General features: G+C 45.6%; 2 protein-coding genes across 2 annotated transcripts; both read right to left on the bottom strand.

Moving 5' to 3' along the window:
- Nucleotides 1-13: 13 nt before the first annotated feature.
- Nucleotides 14-2,522, bottom strand: LOC134101510 (uncharacterized). The gene is made up of 4 exons (XM_062555237.1): nucleotides 2,057-2,522; nucleotides 1,249-1,368; nucleotides 737-1,081; nucleotides 14-587 (listed from the first exon to the last, which is right to left on the bottom strand). The coding sequence occupies exons 1-4, from the start codon at nucleotides 2,210-2,212 to the stop codon at nucleotides 459-461; spliced, it is 750 nt and encodes a 249-aa protein (XP_062411221.1). The 5' UTR covers nucleotides 2,213-2,522; the 3' UTR covers nucleotides 14-458.
- A 371-nt stretch (nucleotides 2,523-2,893) lies between these two features.
- wdr47a (WD repeat domain 47a) lies at nucleotides 2,894-20,402 on the bottom strand. Its single transcript, XM_062522026.1, has 16 exons — nucleotides 20,269-20,402; nucleotides 19,128-19,294; nucleotides 18,628-18,711; nucleotides 18,243-18,327; nucleotides 16,425-17,095; nucleotides 16,242-16,367; nucleotides 15,564-15,672; nucleotides 13,278-13,459; nucleotides 9,936-10,160; nucleotides 9,190-9,268; nucleotides 7,821-7,978; nucleotides 7,133-7,302; nucleotides 6,272-6,442; nucleotides 5,837-5,968; nucleotides 5,284-5,502; nucleotides 2,894-4,956 (listed from the first exon to the last, which is right to left on the bottom strand). Exons 2-16 carry the CDS (start codon nucleotides 19,283-19,285, stop codon nucleotides 4,814-4,816), a joined length of 2,712 nt encoding a protein of 903 aa, XP_062378010.1. The 5' UTR covers nucleotides 19,286-19,294; nucleotides 20,269-20,402; the 3' UTR covers nucleotides 2,894-4,813.
- Nucleotides 20,403-20,754: the final 352 nt, after the last annotated feature.

The raw sequence follows: 20,754 nt of genomic DNA, 5'->3' as shown, positions 1-20,754 counted from the left end.
ATTATAAAGAACATCATGGAAATTCAGGGTTTAATGTCTGGGAAAGTGAAGGGAAAGTCATGAAATTTCTCATTTGACTTACAGTGGGTAGTCAGTGGTGAACTTTACATATGACGTAAACTGTTACAGATCTTTCTTTTCTTGTAGGTATCCTTTACATTGTCCAGTGATTCATTTGAACCCATGAGTCCAGAGCTGTTGATAATATACAGTGCTGCTTCACATCTTGAATTTCCCCTTGGGGATCAATAAAGTATCTATCTATCTATCTATCTATCTAGAGGCAGACCTGTATGCGCACCTCATGGAGGTATTGACGGTATCTCAGTGCTTAATTGGCAGTGCTTTGGCATACAGTAATTCACAGTTTGAGGTGGTACTGCAGAATGGTGCGCATGTATTTTGGTTTAAGCAAACGTCCACGTCCTGCCAAGTCTACCATCTGTGGACAATGACACTCAAAATGGTTCTGGAGTTGGCCGTTGCTGTTGTTCTGTGGTCTCAGGAACTGGAAAGTGAGAACTACAGTATCTCTCACTGTCCGAGTCTGTTCCACCGTCACTCTCTCCTCTATATGGTGCAGGATCCTGGGAAGATAAAAGAGCAAGTGTGAGTTAACATGATTTCTGATACGGTGGATGTCCGTTAAACAGGTGTACAGCCTGTTTGTAGCAGATAACTACCACACATTATTTTGCTTTGTAAATTAACTTTTCTGAGGACATGATGAACTTACATGTGGCTCTTGTGCTCGGAGCTGTCTGTTGTCTGCTGCAACTGGTCCTGTCTGAGCTCTCACCGCGTGACCCTCAGTGTTGGACAGGTTCTCTGGTATATCAGATGAATCCTCGTGTCTGTGTTGACGACGCTGTGGTATCTCCTCTGGTTCAAGTGGGATCTCTTGATGGCTCAAAGCTTGACACTGCGCTATCCATTGCTCAGGGGTCTGGGTGTCGGCATCCCTCGTTCCACGCTCATTACCGACAACCATCCGGTGCGCAGCCTGGGCTTGGGGCACTGCGGCAGGAGGAGGGGGCCTCTGGTTGCCCCACTGACGGAGGGCCCTGATGCAGAGACCACCCTGAGTAGTGCAGGGATACAAACAAAAACATCCAATCCATTCTGTAAAACACATCCCCGTGCATAGCATAGCCAGTCCAGTGTATGTGTTGTTTTGAAGGCAAATTATGCATGTGAATTTACAAGAAGTGACAGAAAAGTAAACTTGAGGATAAATGTTATGCTCACCAGAATAATTAGTAGAAAAGTCAGGCCGATATTCTGGAGGTCACCAGCTGGTGCTTGCTTTAACACCACTATTGGGGCCCATAAGCCGTATTTCTTGTAGCACGTTGCACATGGATCATCCTTAGCAAAAAAGACACATATGTTGCCGTTCATTTGTGTGTGTGTGTGTGTGTGTGTGTGTGTGTCCCTCTCTAGGTCTCTGTGTGGAACTAGAGAACGAAATGCGTCAAGGTGTATGTTTATCCTGGGTTTTACAACGGCATCACAATCAAGGACCGGAACTATCCTCTCTAGAAATTGATTGCCTGGTGTGGGGCTTAGGCTATGCACTGTTCACACCATATTTTTTTAAAATAACATATCGCAGGAAGCGAAAACAAAAACGCTAGCGTAATGAAATACTTGAGAGGGAGTCACTGCATATCTCGAACAAAATCGGGAATAAACCTGACAATAGGTCACAATTATTTTGTAAAATACTGTCCATTAAAGCACTTTTCCTCTGTCACACACACGCTATTTGTTTATCCAGCAAATAAACAGACAAGGTAGAATATGGTGCATCATTTTATGAAAGTATAATGTATTGCGACATCGAAGCAAGTACAATTTGTGGTTTCTGATGTCTCATTTCATCGAACAACAGATACACTACCCTAAAGTTACACAGTGCGGTTATAGCCGATGGAGGGCCGCAAGCAGATGTGCCGTTCACCCTGTCCCGAGTTGATGAACCGCTGAAATAATTTTGAAAACATTATTCTAAGGTACGAAAAACTCTTTAGTATTGCTTAAAGAGATATCTTACCCCTCCTCTCATGCGTTGAGTTACTGCATCGTAATGGAGCATGTCTGTGTAGTCAACCCAATCATCATCTTTTTCAGTTGAATGCACTTGAGGTAAATAAGCGATCAGTAGGCCTAGTAAGAGTAGGCCTATTATACATTCTCTATTCAAACGCATTTTGTATTTTAGGGTGAGAACGTTTCCCTGCTAGCATGCACATGACATGATGTGCTACTGTAGATGCATGTAGCCTATTACTAGAAAACGAAAGCACAAAGTTAAACCAGGATATGGAACTGAAAGTGTTTCAGCTGTTCTTCCTTGGCACGCCTAAAAATAGCTGACAGCGCCAGAGGGCTTTAGGTTCACCTTTGTTCACCTCCACTCACATCCAAAGTTCTAACTGCCTGTATCTCCCCCAGCATTTCAATTTCCCTTGCTGAGATAAACAACCTCAGTGATATGTAATGTTTTCTTTAAAGGGACACTTCACCGATTAGCATTAAGCTTTGTATCTTTAGAAAACCAGTCATGTTTTTGAATGGTCGTGCATCATTCCCTCAGTTTGCCTTGAGATGGGAGAAATACGGATTTCAATGAAACCCATGAATAGGACTTCCTGCTTTCAATGATGTAAAATGATGATTTTTACATCATTGAAAGCAGGAAGTCCAATATTGAAATTCGTCTCAAGGCAAACTGAGGGAATGATGCACGACCATTCAAAAACAGGATTGCTTTTCTTAAGATACAAAGCTTAATGCTAATCGGTGAACTGTCCCTTTAAGCTACTAGTAGTATTGAACACCATATCCTGGATTCATATACATTCTTAAATAACAGCACTTCAGCCTGTGATGAGTGACAGAAAGGCCTTTACTCCAACATCGCAGCAGCAGTCACACTTTTCAGAACTGGTTGCTTTTTTACACCATATTTATATAAAAGCTAACAAGATACAACTAAAAGAAATTATGATGTACATCAAAATAAAACAATAAATATGAATTAGTTCACTGATTAGTAAATCATTTTGTTAAAATAAATGACTGTACATGAAGCAAAAATATTTAACTTAAATATAATATGCATTTTAAAATATTAGTTCCTTGAGGAAAAAGTGCAACATTAACATAACATCAAGCCACTAATACAGTTTTAAAAATCAATATTAAAAAATAGTTAGAATGACATGCTTCTCAGACAAAATTGTTCCCTTTTGAGAAGACCACAACTGACCCTCAGTTACATTTTGTCACTGCCACTATACAGTATGACACCATAAGGAGATAGAACAGACAAAAAAGTTCTACAACATGTATCCTATGAGCCTTTGAATTTTCAAATATTTGATCGAGACCCTAAGGTTCACACTGCATCGATACGCACATCTGTGGAACTGCAAATGCAAGCAAGCCAGGTTAACGGGCACAATGATGGCTGCCAAAGAACATCAATTTACAGTTACCAAATAATTACAGAACACTGCTGATTACAGATCAAAAGGTTTCGGACAGCATTGAGCGGCCGTTCTGCAAATTCCAAATAATATCTCAGCAACACTAAGCGAGACACTACCTGTCTATGGCTCTGATCTGGCTGCTCCGGTCAGCAGCATCTATCTGGGAAATACTTGTTTTGTTCTTCTACCCGACTGAGTGCGTCAAAATGGAAAACATGTCTGCAGCATTTGACACTTGATCTTCATGTAATAGCAGCTTCACGCATGCTCCAGTAAAGCACTATGGAACCAGAAAGGAATGCCGAAATGTTCACATCATGCTTTGCAAGTTTGCCATTATGTTATTATCATTATTATAATTATTATCTGTACTGCAATTATGCAAAGAACGTGGAATGGGTGAGAAGAGGCGCTTGCAGTCTTTTTGCACAGATAACTTGGAGAAGTGTTCACAGGATATTTCTCAACCTGCTCTAAGAGAAGATAGAGATGCTGTACAGACACACAGGAACCCCTGTACACGTCTCTCATACACACACACACACACACACACACACACACACACACACACACACACAGGTCTTTCACAAAAGGGTAGCATACCCTGTGTTTCTATATCATTAGTAAAGCTTTTTAAATGGATAAAACTGGAACCTAATTCACAAGGCACCAACCGAGCGACATTTCAGCTAAAGCATCTATTCTTGCTTCATGCTCATTACTTTCCCAACACATTGGAATGTGGCGGATCACATCATTCTGAGACACTACACAGGAAAGAGTAGGAATGATTTTCACTTTCTGACAGAACAGCTCTTTCACCTTTTTTAGTATGCACATAGACAGGAAACATCTTGAGTCTTGTTACCAGTATATACGGTATTGGGTCAAGAGAAGGTATATCATTTTTAGAAGCATTTCATGAGCACATCGACTAATGTAATAAATTAACACAAAATGTGCAGGAACTACAATACTGTACACATATCCTCACTTCATCCTCTCTCTCTCTATCTCTCTCTCTCTCTCACGCACACACACACACACACACAGTCTATACACAGAAACACACACACAGATGCACACACACACACTGTGGCATACTGAACACATGAACTCATTCCCCACGACGCCCTCTGTGAGGAGAGAGAGGGATGTTGCCGTGGAGTTGTGTGTTTAGGTCTGGGCCAGAGCCGGGTATAGAGAGACCTATCTACGGCTCTGGTGTTGGCGCGCTTTTGTCTCCCCCTGGTGGCGAGGAAGAGTACTTGCTCTGTGCTGTGCTGTGCTTAATGGTGGCTCTGCTGCTCGTCCTCCTAGGCGCTCTGCGCCCACAGGGTGACGGTGCGGTCTGCGGAGGACGAGATGAAGGACAGGTCGTGTGTGTGCCACCTGCACTGGATCACCTTGTCCCCGTGCTCGCCCGCCAGAGTCATGGGCAGCGGCTTCGTTAGGTCTCCTTCAGAACACACACACACACACACACACACACACACACACACACACACACACACACAAACACACACACACACACACAGACACACACGCACACAGACAAAACAAACGAGAAAAACACATTGTCAATGCTGTGAATTGACAAAATTGACCTTCACTTATAATAAAGGAAAAAACTGATAGATGCACGGGAAACACATCAAAACTGTCCAATGAGTCCTTACTTGTACAAACACACACACACACACACACACACACACACACACACACACACACACAATCTCTGTAGCTGACTGGCTCTGGTTCCAACCTGAAGCACTCGTAGCCTCACCTTGCAGGTCAGTGACTATGACCTTGGTGTCGTAGGAGCCGGTGAGCAGGTAGTGCGCCCCTGGGGAGAAGCGTACCGAGCGCACGTCGCTGCCGTGGGGCTGGTACGTCTGCACCATGCGCCCCCCGCGGATGTCGTACAGCATACACGAGCTGTCCTCCTGCCCCGTCGCCAGGAGGCGCCCGCTGGGGTCCACGGCCACGGACGCTACAGGGCTACCTGAGGGGGGCAGCAAGGGCAGCCGGGTCAAGGACGGGTTCAGCAGCCGCATTCCACACACACTCATGCAGATTCACTCGACGGGTCATCCCTCATCGCCTCAAAAGTTGAGATTAGCTTTTTTTTTGTCACAAGATGTTTGGTATCGCTCACACAGATACATTTTGCTTGAACTCGCTACAAGTTGCTGAATTCCATGAACATTTCATCATGTCTTGTCACTGCATCTTGGCTCACCTCTTCCTCTCTAACACACTCCCAAGCTTTCTTATCTCTTGACCATTACAGTATCTCGCCAGGGACGTTTTTTTAACCTGCATGAAGTGGGACCCACCTGAGCCATGGAAGCCTGTCCCCACCACCCTCACACAGCTGGGCACCCGCAGGTCCCAGAACCGCACGGTCTTGTCCTGGGAGCCGGACGCAATCATCCAGCCTCCCCAGGTGTACAGAGACAGGATGTGACCTGAGACGAGGATACACAAATATGGCAACGTTAGTGTGTGTACAGTAGTCTGTGAGTGTGTGTGTGTGTGTGTTTGTGTGTGTGGGTGTGTGTGTGTGTGTGTGAAAACGTGTGAAAACGTGAACTTGTGTGTACGCTGTCCTTTTTGAACATGTGTCTGTGTGTGTGTGTGTGTGTGTGTGTGTGTGTGTATGTGTGTGTGTGTGTGAGTGTTTGTGCGTGTGTATGTGTATGTGTATGTGTATGTGTCTGCGAGAGTGTGTGAGTGTGTGTGTGTGTGCGTGTGTGAGTGTGCGTGTGTACCTGTGTGTCCACTGAGCGCGTGCAGGCCCTGTCCTCTCTGGCAGTCGGTGGTGTAGATGTTGCAGTCCCCAGCGCCGGCACTGATGAGGATGGCCCCCCCACTCTCCGGCCCCTCCATGAAGGCCAGGTCTCTAATGGTGCCGTCATGCATGCTGAACTCAAGATCAGGGCCTGCAACACACACACACACACACACACACACACACACACACCACGTCAATGTCAGTCCAGTATTATTTCGTTGCCTTTGCACTTGTACTCTGCACAATGTCACTAAAGTTGAATCTAATCTAATCTAATCTTTACCAACAGTACTAAACTACAGTACCAGATGGCTGATGGCTGATTTGCAAGAAGTAGTAATAATGGCTTTGGAGAAAGCATCCTGAAATGACATTAAATCTTGAGCTTATAATACACAAGTCAACTTTTTGAGCAATGTTGCTGGGCAACATTCCTTAGTGTTGTTATACCAGAACATTCCCATTGATACTGGTCAACATTTTTCAATCATCATTATCATGATCATCCAATCAGAGTTCATGGAACCGGTTATGTGATTTCCAAGCAACATTGCTCAAAACATATCCCCATGTGTCCTCATCTTAACTGCTGTCTAAAGGTGATGAGACGTGGGCCAACTTTTTGAGTAATGTTGCTGGGCAACCACTTAACCGGTTCCATTTATTCTGACTGGATGATCATGATGATTTGCCTACTGATGGTTAAAGTTCTCCAGAAAATAAGTTGTTGCCCATGGGAACATGCCAGAACCACAACAATAATAAAAAAAAATGTCCCCACATATATGTCCCCAGCTTCATACCCCTCTCACTGTCTCAGACACACACACACACACACCTGTGGCGTTGCAGGTCTCTGGGTTGAAGGGCAGTACTTTGACGTATTTGTCATTGGAGCCGGTAGCCAGCAGCTGCCCACAGTGGCTCCAGGCCACGCAGTAGATGGAGCCCTTGTGGTGTTTGTTCCTCTTGAAGCGGACCGCCGGTGGCTTGGGCGTTCCCGACCCCCTGTCACACACAACAAGCACCTAAACACCTCGACTCAACTCACAAACACTTGGTTTCCCATTTTAATGGACTCATATTAGCAGATGGTTTTATCCTCAGTGACCTACAGTGCAGATATGCTATACTGAACTGCACTGTGGCCCATGTAGGAATGGCCACTGATAATCAACGTTATTGATATCACCCTGGCGGGTATTCCAAGTACGTGGTTTAGTGAACAACCTGGGTAAGTTAACTTCGAATAAGTGGTAAACCTCTAAATAGAAGAGCTGTACAGCTTTATTCTCCTACCAAAACAATGTCATTGAGCTCTTGTTGTAGGAGGCTTACCACTTACTCTGAGTTAACTTACCCAGGTTTATCACTAAATCACATACTTGGGATACCCCCTTATCTTCAGATGTCATTTACACTGCAGATGTTATCCAAATAACCCAAGAAGTTGAGAAACGTCCTCAACACACACACAAACACACACACACACACACACAAAACACAAATGCTGTATCTGAGCTCACTTCGTGTCCAGGGCATCTGGGTAGGCACACACACGCAGTGTTTTGGAGTTGGAGCCCACGGCGTACAGCGCCCCCGTGGGGTGGAAGGCGACAGCGCGCACCGCCTGAGTGTCCTCCAGGGTGTTGACGGCCACAAACGTGGCTTTGGCCTTCTCGCCCTGCGCCAGACGGACAGAGAGACAGCACCCAGAGATGACCCGGTGACACTGGCCTGAGCACGACATCTCACATCCTCGCACACAAGAGCGCTCATGTCGGTGCTAAATCAGCACCACTCAACAGGCTTCACAGATTAATCCAGTGTAACGGGATGACCAGATAACACTGACATGCATCCTCTCTCTCATATACACACACACACACACACACACACACACCACATTCTTACACACACACACACACACACACACACACACACACACACACACTACAGGGCAGTATTGGCCCCTTCTAATCTAAGGGACAAAATTAATCCCCCCCGCCACAGATTAGAATGTTAACATTACTACTACATGCAAATCTTGAATTTGTGATTCTGCCTAGTGACTGAGATGTGTGTGTCTCTTTTTCTGAATACGTGTGTGTGTGTGTGTGTGTGTGTGTGTGCATGTGTTTACATCTCTGTGTGAGACTGAGTGACTGTGTGACTGAGTCAGCAGGAGCCAAGCAGCTTAGGCAGCAGCCTTAATTAAAACCCCACCAATGAACCCACACAGTCCACAAACAGCTGTATCTCAGACACACCCCTGCCTCATGTCCAAACAGACCTACTGTCCACTTCCAAACACACAGGACAAGCAAACAGCCATCACTGAACACGTGCCATATCACTGAGTCGATTTCAAGTAGACATACAGTATGTTGGTATGCATTCCCTAATTAGTGCACAATAATTACATACATGCTACATACATACTGTACATCGCAAGTCTTGGATTGGTCACATAATGTTCTTACACACTAATCTAGTGTTACATGCAAAGATATGTACTAAGAAATGCATCCTTACACACTCCACACACACTGAAGAACCCTGTGCCAAAGACTAAAGGAATCAAAACTCAGATGAGCTACATTTGAGGCTTATGCAGTTGTTTTCACAGTAATGTGCGTGAAAATGTTCTGACAGTCACAAAGCCATGCACCTAGTAGTTTTTCACTGAGCAGCTATTAAGCTGTGTGGTCGGGATTCCGGAAGATTCCGTGAGAGACTAGCTACTCTGCTCTATCAACATTCTAAAGTGAGTGCCGACTCTAGGAGCTTCACTTATATTCATACAGGTAGTCTTTTTTTTTTTTTTTATCCATTTCACCCTGTACCTATATAAAGCAATAATGAAAATAAGATCAACTTCCTTTAATAACTCACCTCGGGGTCCTTGGAGGGGGTTTTGGTGCCACCAGAATCCTCCAGTCCTGATCCAGGTTTTGATTTATCCCGCTGGACACTGGGCACAGAACAGGGACAATAAAGGTCACCTACGCACGCCTGATGAACTAACACAGATGCTGTGGCCACTGATTTCAACTATAGGGTTCTTTGAGGGCCAGTAAATATATTGCCACTCTATTCTTGATAAAATGGCCCCTTTTAGCCATTTTACAACATTAGTTGTATTGCACTTGTATGTATACACTTACAGTATATCCTATTGGAGGGAAATAAAACCCCATTCATAATCACTGCTGCTTTAATGGGTAAGTCTGCAGGTACATACAGTACACATGCACACGAACAGAGCAAGCAGGGACTATTTACAATTTACAAGCAGGGAATCACCTGTCTAGAATAGAATCCCTTAACACTGAAACATACTGCATGTGCTTTGGCAATAAAAGAGCAACTGCCTCTGTTTCATTATGTAATATCTGTAACACTTGGCATTCATGCATAATAATTCACATTAGTAACACACTGATGAGTATGGCACACACATATGACTAACACTCCACCTGCTCCTCTCACACACACATATCATAAAAATAGAAACGCAGAATGTAAATATAAATATACAAAGCTATAATTGGACTAACAATTATATTCATAATCAACTAATCTGTTGATTATCTCCCTGATTAATCAATTGGTTGTCCAAAAAGGTTGATGAGACTGACCTTGGTGAGCGGACTGGGGACTCGCTGATGGGGGGAGCCCCCTGGCCCATGGCCATCCTCTGTGGGGTGCTGCACACCACCACGTCCCCCAGGGAGCTGGACATATCGGAGGCGACGCTGGTGCTGCCGTTCTCCGCCTGGCCGTTGCACTGCTGGGTCAGGGCCTGCACGTCCTCCCCCATGTCGTCCATGCCCACGTTGAGCTCCTCCAGCTTTTGGATGGACCTGCACACATTAGGGGACACCAGCCAGCTCAGCTACACACATCCTGGGTCACACAAACACAACTGGTATCATTATAAGTATGATCCTTATAATATAGAATAATGCAGGCATGTAGAGATTTAGGGACAACAAAGAGCACTAAAATAATGATGAATCCCAGTCTATCTGACTCATATCTGATCACCAAAAAACAATTATTGGGTTTACTCTAAATGAGGTCTCCACCAAAGCAGTTCGTTTTTAAATATATTACTATTCAAACACAATTTGATGAAAAGGGGGTAGTGTTGTCAGCAAGAATAAAACTCAAAATGAAAACCTATGGAGTTGAAATGAAAGTGGTAAACCAGGTCTGGTGTAATCCAGCACAGAACATGAGACATGACCTTTCACCATGTCCCTAAATGCCATCTACTCAGCTCCACACACAACAATAACACCCCCTCCAGGACAGACAGACAGAACAGGTGCATTGTGGTTGTCGGGCTCTGTGTATACAGGCACAGCCCAAACACCATCAGCTAAAACACACAAATGGGAGAGGGGAGGGGGGGTGGGGCAGGCAGAAATAAAAAAGAGATACAGAGAGAAAGTGTGTGTGTGTGTGTGTTTGTGTGTGCACTTATCTCCAGGGAGCTGTTCACCCCCCTACACACACACACCCCGTCCCTGGCCACACTGCACCATCTGGGGCCCCCTGTGAGGCTTTGTGCTCCCTCTCCTCACCTCATCCTCCCTTGTTCCCTCTTGTGCGCCAACCCCCCCCCCTGCACAAGGATCCCTCATGGGACTCATAACAGACATGGCTCTTTATCATGCATAGTGTGTGTGTGTGTGTGTGTGTGTGTGTGTGTGTGTGTGTGTGTGTGTGTGTGTGTGTGTGTGTGTGTGTGTGTGTGTGTGTGGTGAGTGTGTCTTGTGAGGTGCCAACTCTTCTAGACACATTAACAGCACCTTAAAAGCCTGTGTCTGGAGTCTTCACACCACCATGCCGTATCATTTCACTATTACTGCCCAACACATTTCACTATTGCTGCCCAGCACAATAAGACAGGTCATAAATCTCATTATCGTCTTATTACGGACATATGGCGCTCCACACCAGACTCTCCTGAGAGGACAAAGCCTCTCTGATCTCCCTCCCCCTTACGAATTATTTATTAGACACACAGCAGGAATTATTAAATGACAAGTGCTTCCATGACTAGATATATAGAACTTTCTATTGTTCCTTTTTTTTTTTTTTAAAAAAACCCAAACATTTGGCCTACTGCTTCAGTTATAGTAATAATTACATAATTACTTTAAATATTACAGTGTATGACATTGTTACACCCTACATTTAACTGTACTACTAGTTTTATCATCTCTATTATCAGATTTTTCTTTTTTCACTCGTCATTGTTATTTTGTTCTTGTTATTTACGTATTAACGTTGACTGTATGACCAAGTGTGGCCCTTATCAATAATGACTATCACCCTTAATCCTCTCCAACTATTGAAAGGCTGAGTGAGAAACTAGCTAGTGTTTATACCCAGTTGATGGTGGAGAAGAGTCCTCATTGTGGGACTCACTCTCATATGAAAAGGCTGTGACTCACTAGAGGGAGGCTGGTGCCAGGGGCTCCCTGCAGGGGTAAGGGAGGAGGGGGAGGAGAGGGAGGAGGAGGAGGAGGAGAGAGAGGAGTAGAGGGAGGGAGGAAGAGGCCCTCTCCCCAAAGGTGCTCTGCTAGGGCCCTGTGTCACCCTGACCTCCTCCCTCAACACAACACAGTTTGAGTAAAAGGGGAGTTCAGACAGACCAGCCCCAAGGGAGTGTGCAAGGCTGGTGTCTGACTGTCCTCCTATATAAAGCCCTGTGAGCGAGACTGTGAATGTGTGCGTGCATGTGTGTGTGTGTTTGTACAGTATGTATGTGTGTGTGTGTGTGTGTGTGTGTGTGTGTGTGCGCGTGTGCGTGCGTACGTGTGACTGTGAGGCACAGCAGCTCTCAGAATAAAGTTAGAAGGCCGGCTCAAAGGCAGAGAGGAGTTGGCAGTGAGCAGGCGCTGTTGGGATGACTCCAATCAGTTCAGCTCTGCTAGGCCCCTGTCATGCATTCAAATCCAATCAATGCCTTCATGAAAATGGCTCAGAAAATGAACTGAACCTGCACCTACTTGTGGCAGTGGCACTTGTGGTGAAAACAGTGAGATTTCACATCAAGATGTCAGTTGCGGTGGGATGGGTCTGGATGGAGGCCTGACTGTGTTGTGAAAGGGTTTATTAAAAAAGGAAATAGTTGAGATGTATTGGGATTTAACAATTCAGGAGGCTTTAACTGTTTCAATAACGGAATTTCTGTTTATCTAAAGGTTAATTTGATGGGTAGGTTGTGTTATGGTGTGTTAAACACTGATCTGCTGAGAAAGGTCTCAGTGAGTTTGCATTATCTTGTGTTAAATACCGATCTGTTGAGGAAAGTCTTGGGGGAGGTTGTGTTATGGGTGACTCGATAGACAATGACCTGTTATGGTGTGTTAAATATTGACCCGTTGAGGAAGATCTCAGTGCTATAGTGTGTTTTACACTGACCTGTTGAGGAAGGTCTTGGTGCTATAATGTGTTAAATACTGATCTGATGAGGAAGATCTCAGTGCTATAGTGAGTTATATATTGATCTGTTGAGAAAGGTCTCGGTGCTATAGTGTGTTAAACACTGACCTGTTGAGGAAGGTCTCGCTGCTATAGTGTGCTAGACACTGACCTGTTGAGGAAGGTCTCGGTGAGGTTGTGCTATAGTGTGCTATACACTGACCTGTTGAGGAAGGTCTCGTTGCTATAGTGTGCTATACACTGACCTGTTGAGGAAGGTCTCGTTGCTATAGTGTGCTAGACACTGACCTGTTGAGGAAGGTCTCGGTGAGGTTGTGCTACACTGACCTGTTGAGGAAGGTCTCGGTGAGGTTGTGCTATAGTGTGCTATACACTGACCTGTTGAGGAAGGTCTCTGTGAGGTTGTGCTAGACACTGACCTGTTGAGGAAGGTCTCGGTGAGGTTGTGCTATAGTGTGCTATACACTGACCTGTTGAGGAAGGTCTCGGTGAGGTTGTGCTATAGTGTGGTATACACTGACCTGTTGAGGAAGGTCTCTGTGAGGTTGTGCTTGTCGGCGGGTGGGCTCTCCTGGTGCTGCACGCCCCCCTCCAGGAGCATCTGCTGGTAGAGCTGCCGCTGCTGCTGCTTCTGCTCCAGGTGCTGCTGCACACGCAGGCGCTGGCGGTAGTACTCCTCAAACTGCTCCGTGGAGTTCCGCAGCTGGGACAGACCAGGCAAACACACACACACACACACACACACACACACACAGTGTGAGACTTTAGTCGTCTAACAGAGGTGAAAAAGAGGGAAAAAATCCAACTGTGTCTGTCACTGTATCAACTCATTTCATAATGACTTGGTGAATCAGACTGAATGACCTTGATTCACTCACAAAAGATAAAAAGAAAACAGATTTGTTCAGTCCGGGGGAGTGCGAACAAGAGCGGAGAAGTGTTGAGAAGGGAGAGATAATCTAATAACAGTTGTATTTAGAATAGCTGTGTAGAATAGCAGCTAGTGCTAGCCTTCTTATGGTCAACCCCCACCAGACTATTTGGTCAGGCATCAACCCAATGCTGGCAAGCGCTTGGGGCTCTGAAGAGGGGTTGGCAACTACCAAAGGTCAGGTGCCTGAGAGAGTAGGACATTCCCATGTCCCACATACAGTACAGGACCTAGGCAAGTCAACAAGCAAACTCCACCAGGTCTTCTGAAGTGAGCAAGCCAGTCTAGAGGGCAGTTGCAGCTTTAAAGTACACAATCCAATTAGATGGCAAATAGTGCCAGGCACAGAGATATTTACACGCAGGGAGCCAAGACTGCTTTCTGAAGAATTGCCAACCTCCAGGGTACAGCATCAAGATAATGTGATCCTTGCCAATGTGTCCGTCTGGACCCCTCAGCAGGCCAACTCAATTCAGCCTAAATATGTCGGTTCAAACGAAATTCTCACAAGAAGAAACTACTGATATCCTTCTGAAGGAAGGATTTATTTGCAGAATAAGGTGATTGTTCGACTGATTCTGCTGCTCAATCTGTGACAGCCACACAAACAACTTCTCCCCCTCCTTGGCACAGACTGTCCACCTCGCCTGAATGGACAGCTCATGTTTCCAGGCCTCCGAGAGATTCCTAAAGAGCTTTAGAAAGCAAGAACATGCACGTGCGCTCGAGAGAAAGAGAGAGAGAGAAAAGGAAAGAGAGAGAGAGACCAAGAGAGAGAGGACACAGAGAGAGAGAGAGAGAGAGAGAGAGAGAGAGGGGGACAATAGCGGGGAATCACAATCACAGCAATGCTACCCCACCCTGTTCTCTCACTGCAGGCTGCAGACAGAACACTTCCCCTCTGAGTCCACTACTTCCTCTGCAAGGCCAGAACACAGCCCAGGTCAGTGTTGGCCTGCGGCCAGACATAGAAAACTGGAGGGCGGGGGAGAGATGGAGGAGGATGAAGAGACGAAGAGGAGGAGTAGTTGCAAAAGCAGGAGGAGGAAGAGGTGGATGGATCACTGGGCTCCGTATATCTACCAGCGGAACAAGCTCTGTGGGCATCCCAATAACAGACTCCCCCATTGATCACTGCAATTCGTCACGCCACCACCGCAATGTGACAGCCAATCATGAGGCGCCAATAAACCATCACATCCTGGGAGCTGATTTGCGATTCTGCTCAGGGGCCTTTGGCAGTTAAATGGTGACAGTTGGTAGTAAATTCACCCAGCCTGGACCCAGCGTGGCAGGGAAGAGGACACAGGTCTCTGATCCGGCCCTCTACTATACCACAGCCAAGCAAACATGCCATCTGAACATATCCCAAATGTACATACTACAAAAAGGGAAATCTCTAATTGTGTAAAGACACAATCATTTAAAAAAGCCACACATATGTCAAGGAATACAATCAATTAACAGGCCTCTTATACTGTCACTTGTAGTGAGCCTGGAGCCTGAGCCGAGAGTGCCCAGACCAATATCTCAATTGAGGATTGCTCTGGAGTCAGCCAGGCTAGTCTCTAATAAAACACGCTCTGTCTGCCAACAGATGTACCAAACACAGATGCTGGGTGCTGGATGAGGAGAACACGACGAGTATATTTAGCTTCTCACACTTTTCTATTTCCATTTTTTATCAAGGCCAGTGTGTGCTGCGCTCCTCCTGACCCGCCCTCCCAAGCTCTGGCTCCTCTGAGCTGTCTGATTGGACACTATTGGCCCCTTTGAGCCATCTGATTGGATGCTACTGGCTCCTCTGGGCCATTTGACTGAATGCTACTGGCTCCTCTGTGGTCTCTGGTTGGAGGTTACTGTCCCCTCATCCTACCTCGTTCTTCTCTGGTGTTGGGGCATCCTCTCCAGGGGCCGAGACTGGTCTCTCCTTCTGGGGTCCCGCCGAGTTCATCATCTTGTCTGAGGGTGTGTCAGTCCTAGAGCTGGCCAACCAGAGAGAGAGAGCAAGAGAGTGAGAGTGAGAGAGAGAGAGAGAGAGAGAGAGAGAGAGAGAGAGAGAGAGAGGGAGTGAAGGAGGGAGAGAGGGAGAGCCCACATTACTGGAGGCTGAAACCCATACTCCATACTCCTTACCAGCTAATTACCACTGCACTGTGCTGCGCTACAATACAAAACTGCCAGAGGCTTAAGGAATAAACAAAATGCGCAAACAGCTTTGAGATTCTGCTCTGGACAGCACTGAATGTATGGAGCTGCATTTGACCTATTTTAGAAAAACCCTCATAGAAAAACCCTTCCAACACCCAACTGAAGAATCTCATACCTACAGAGACACCTTGTAATAAATATTACCTCCACCTATTATACCTATTAGTTCCATCTACATGCAGTCTTCTTAAGTCAAGCATTTCACGACTGGCATGAAATATTAATGAGCTCAAGTGCAAAAACATTACTTGTTTTTGTGGCTGCAGGGGAGTACAGATAAGAAAACAAAAACAGATATCCAACTAAACATGATCGTCATAAACAAAAACAACAGCTTCCTTACTTCTCTGGAGACTCCTCGAAGATGCTGTGGCACTCTGAGGTCTCCATCATCAGGCTACGGCTCAGCCCCTGCCCGCCAGGGTACTGAAAGTTGGCGAAGGAGTGCGACATGGGCGAGATACTCCCCCTTCCTCCCCCTCCCCCTCCTCCTCCTCCACCGCCGCCGCCGCCGCCGCCTCCCGACCCCCCGGTCCGCTTGTCCTGCCCGGCCAGCCCGTGCGAGAGCCCGTCCAGCGCCGGGTTGAGCGAGCGCGACATGTAGGTGTCGGCCGACTGCGGCCGGCGGAGCGGCGACGCCGGGTACGGCGACAGCTTGCTGATGAGCGGCGTGAGCAGGTCGGCGTAGCCGGTCTTGGCCGGCTTGACCAGTCGGTCGGTGTGGATCTGCAGCATCTTCTGCTCGAAGGCGCAGGAGAAGACGCTGGCCGACAGGTTCTGCATCCAGCTGAGCAGGCTCAGGTCCAGGTCGTCGCAGCCGTTGCCGCAGAGCATGTCGATGCCCAGCAGCACCTCGCCCTCGGTGATCTCCTCGCCCGTGGCCTTGCTCTGGCAGAACTCCACGCAGCACTCGTACAGCACGCCCTTGATGAGCAGCTGGAAGAGCCGGTTGCCACTGGCCTTGAAGCCCGCCTCGCTCAGCTTGCGGTCGGCCGGGATGAACTCGGCCACCATCACGCAGGCCTCCTCGAAGCAGTGGACGCGCGCCGTGCTGGGGTTCCAGTCCTTGAACTCGGCGTGGTGCGTGAGGCGCGGCAGCGTCAGCAGCAGGCACAGCTTGCTGTAGTCGTCTTTGGACGGGCAGAACTCCTCCAGCGCGTGCAGGCACTTCACCGCCTCCTGCATCGTGAACTCCAGCTGCGCAGCACAGGACACAGAACAAAAGCTGTGCTCAAGTAGCAGGTAAAGATGTGCATGTAATACCATATAATAACATGCTTATAATGTATATAATACACAATACATGCCATGAAAGTAAAGTTATGGTTATGGTTATGCTGTTTGTACGCCTTTGTCCAAAGCGACAAAGTACCAGAAAGTACAGCAAAGTACAGAAAGTACAAAAAGTACCAGCATCAAATAAATACCTCAGCTGCTTTATTAGTAAAGACACTGCCTGGAATGCATAAATAATTTTTTCAGGTTTTTCACGTGGGAACAAAGCAGCCCATTCTATTGTGCTAAATGTCAATGAACTGTGCAGCCAAGCAGCAGACTAACCTGGCAAGACTTGATGAAGCCCTGGCAGCATTTGCCATTTAGGACAATACTACTGTACCTCATGGGCATACAGTAGATTGCATTGCGAGATGCTTTCCCAACATAATGGAAGTTAGCTACACTGATGATGGACCATTGATAGATTGCATGTCAGAGCATACATTCAGTACATAAACTCTTCATCTGACATTATGGACCATTGATAGATTCATTGCATGTCATAGCATACATTTAGTACATAAACTCTTCATCTGCCATCTACATTTTTACGATAGACCATGAAGCTCAGACCACTTTCACAGAAGCCATTCTTAAGTACTGCCGTACATACTGTAAGCGTCCCATGTACTGCTGCCACTAGCATCACCATAATGTATTGCCCACCCTTCTGTGCATGTATATTATGAGTAGCATCATGCTGCAATGAAATCCTCTGGCCGCCATCACCCTAATTATCCTGCTGGACAAGAGGCTCTAATTGTAATCACTTCCTCTACTTTAGACAAGAGGCTTACTCTAACAACTTAGAAAACAATATTTTTCTGTACTATTATTGTTTGAAGTGTCAGTAGTCGGAGGTTATTTATAAGATACTGACAAAGAACTTACGTACTTTGTATCTTTTGCATTTTTCAACAGTATTTGAAATTGTATTTTAATCTCTCTGATCTGTCTGCCACACCACACCACTGCACAATGCTTAAGAAAACAACAGATGAAAAGTGCTTTTAAAAAAGAATGCTGCTCTGTAATCACTGTTCCCACGGTTACACCCGTCACTCACGTGCTGGGGCTCGTCCTCCGCAGACATGGCGTTGTTGACACACAGCGCTTCCAGAAACTTCTGCTTCAGGACGATGTAGCGGAATCTGTAGACACAAAATGACTCGTCAACAGCTGCTTGTCTCTGGAAATTGACGCCAGTTCACTCACTACTACAGTACTGTATCTATAGGGATTTAGCACTTAGGAGTTCCTGTAGCTCAATGGAATGCTGGAGAAAGTCTTAAAGCGTATCTGCCCCACCACCTCTTATCCCTATCCCAGTGTTATAAGCAAAATGGTGAACTGTAACATGGGTCATTACAGACTAAAGAACAAAATATGTATGGTGTATCTATGGATGATTATGGATGAACATATTGGACAGAGGAGTTGTAATAGCTCACCTTTTCTTGTCAAACTTGTCCATGCCCTCCAGGGGCTGAATGAATTGCAGGACTTCATCCCACTGCCCATCCAAGATGAGTTGTCTTATTCAGGACAAAGGTCAGATCATAGAAAACAAAACCAAACAGTTTGGTTATTTTTATCTGACATGGAAACAGTATTCCAGCAAAACCATGTCCTTGTGTGAACTTGAGCTTCAACAAGTCTTGAAGAACGATTTGTCTATTCTACATTCAAATGCACCGGCTATCACATGCACAGTGTAATTAATGGTACAATAACAGGCAGCACACATGAATGATCACTTTGTTAAAAACTGCAACTTGTTGAGTTGAAAAGGAGGCCTAACTCATTCAGTCTCTCAATGACTGGCTACCCTTAGGAATGCCCCTTCCTGGCACCACTGAAAGAAGAAAAGGCTACAGGCTCCAGAAACTATTTAATCACGTATAAGGCATCTGTTTACCAATGTTAGTAATAACACATATAATTAAAATACCTTAAAAAGAGCATGTCGTCAGAATAGAGGCCGTTGATGACACCACTCTCTTTTTCTAAGGCTAGCATACTGATGTGGAGCTTTCTGGAGTTTAGGAAGTCCAACATCACTTTGATGATCTCGACCTCCTTCACATTTATGATCTCCTCGGCAGTCATGGTGTCCAGCTAAAAGAGATCTGAGTTCAAAGAATAAGGTCATGTTCATGGCATTAGGCATAAGTAAACAGAAAACATTTCAATCTAAAACAGTTAGATAACTAGTATACGTTTATGCAAAGAGATATATGCGACGAACTTTCTGTCAAACTTCTTTTGAGTGATGTCAAAGACAACCAGTTCTAAAAACATCACAGGGCACAATTTAAGGCTAAGATAATCTTAAACGGATTAACAGCAACGCCCAGCTGTGGGAAACTTTGAGAGAACACATCATGCAGTCAGCTAGTGCTGTCATGCGACTCTCCATCATTAGCTAGTTGAGTTTGCTACAGTAAACATCATTGCTGTTTAACATGAAGGGAAGGCTAGCCTGACTATGGCTGATTATTAGCGTTGGCTAACCGCTAGCCAGCTATCTTTACATCCACATGGGCGGATCCTTGAGAATATCTGCTGGATCAATGCACGGTAGACGTAACATACCAAGAAGGAAAACACATTTGACTACAATTTCCATGTGCTACAGTTACACACTCTTATATGAAAGACTAATTGACTCTGATACTAACTAGATTGCTAACAAGCGACTTAACATTATCATAGATAACGGACTCAATCGCATCCCTGTATGCTAGGTTACCTGAGATAAATCCAATTGTTAAATGCCGGGGCTTCAAAATAATGAAATCGTAAAATGTTAGTTAGATACAATTACACAATTGCGCGATTCAGATATAAATATGTCGCATGCCAGAAGGTTTTGATAAGCCAGTAACTACCACTACCCATAGTGGAAACTGAGCAACGCACTCAAAACGGGGGCTATGACAGATTCAGAACATGACATAGCCAGAGAATGCGAATGGCTAAGCAAACCGTACGAAGACATGCGTCGGCTAGCTGACGTTACCAACCAAACCCCGTTTCCTCTGACTTCCACAAGAACAAAAACAAGGGAGCGACAAATGATTTGAACTCACCGGCTGGTATCTACGTATGCATGAATTCAATAGGCAGTCTATAGGATTTACTGTCGCACTGTCGCAATGTTTTTGTTGTCTAACTCCGTAATCTTGACTGTTTTCTCTTCTGTTGTCTTCCCCTTCCACCGACAGTTACCACCCAGCCTCTGGTTGTCAAGCTGACCAACTAACCAATCAGGTTCACGCATTCTTCCGAAGTCGCTTCGAGAAACCCTGGCTAGGCTTTTCAGTTTTCATCTCACAACCACCCTGAGAACATTCCCACGACTATCAGTTTCCCCCAATTATAGAACTAGCGTAATGCATGCGCATATGAAATAATGAGCAAGGTTCATTATCATGAAGTGCGTTGTTGATATAGGGTCACTCGCTACAATTTGCTTACAAATAAAGTCAATAGAACGATAACCTCAAGAATTATTGCCCAATTACAAACATATGAGCTAGGCTATTTGTACTTACCTGTACCATCAAGACGCTGTC

This window comes from Sardina pilchardus, chromosome 2, assembly GCF_963854185.1.
Source record: "Sardina pilchardus chromosome 2, fSarPil1.1, whole genome shotgun sequence".
Lineage (NCBI taxonomy): Eukaryota > Metazoa > Chordata > Actinopteri > Clupeiformes > Clupeidae > Sardina > Sardina pilchardus.
This window is presented reverse-complemented; position numbering and strand designations above follow the sequence as displayed.

Coding starts and splice junctions, on each gene's coding strand:
- LOC134101510 (XM_062555237.1), bottom strand. CDS start 2,212: ATGCGTTTGAATAGAGAATGTATAATAGGCCTACTCTTACTAGGCCTA. Junction 1,369..2,056: donor CTCAACGCATGAGAGGAGGG/GTAAGATATCTC, acceptor TTTTTTGCTAAG/GATGATCCATGTGCAACGTG. Junction 1,082..1,248: donor CTTTTCTACTAATTATTCTG/GTGAGCATAACA, acceptor TGCACTACTCAG/GGTGGTCTCTGCATCAGGGC.
- wdr47a (XM_062522026.1), bottom strand. CDS start 19,285: ATGACTGCCGAGGAGATCATAAATGTGAAGGAGGTCGAGATCATCAAA. Junction 17,096..18,242: donor CGGAGGACGAGCCCCAGCAC/GTGAGTGACGGG, acceptor TGTGCTGCGCAG/CTGGAGTTCACGATGCAGGA. Junction 7,979..9,189: donor CCCCCTCCAAGGACCCCGAG/GTGAGTTATTAA, acceptor CGTCTGGCGCAG/GGCGAGAAGGCCAAAGCCAC.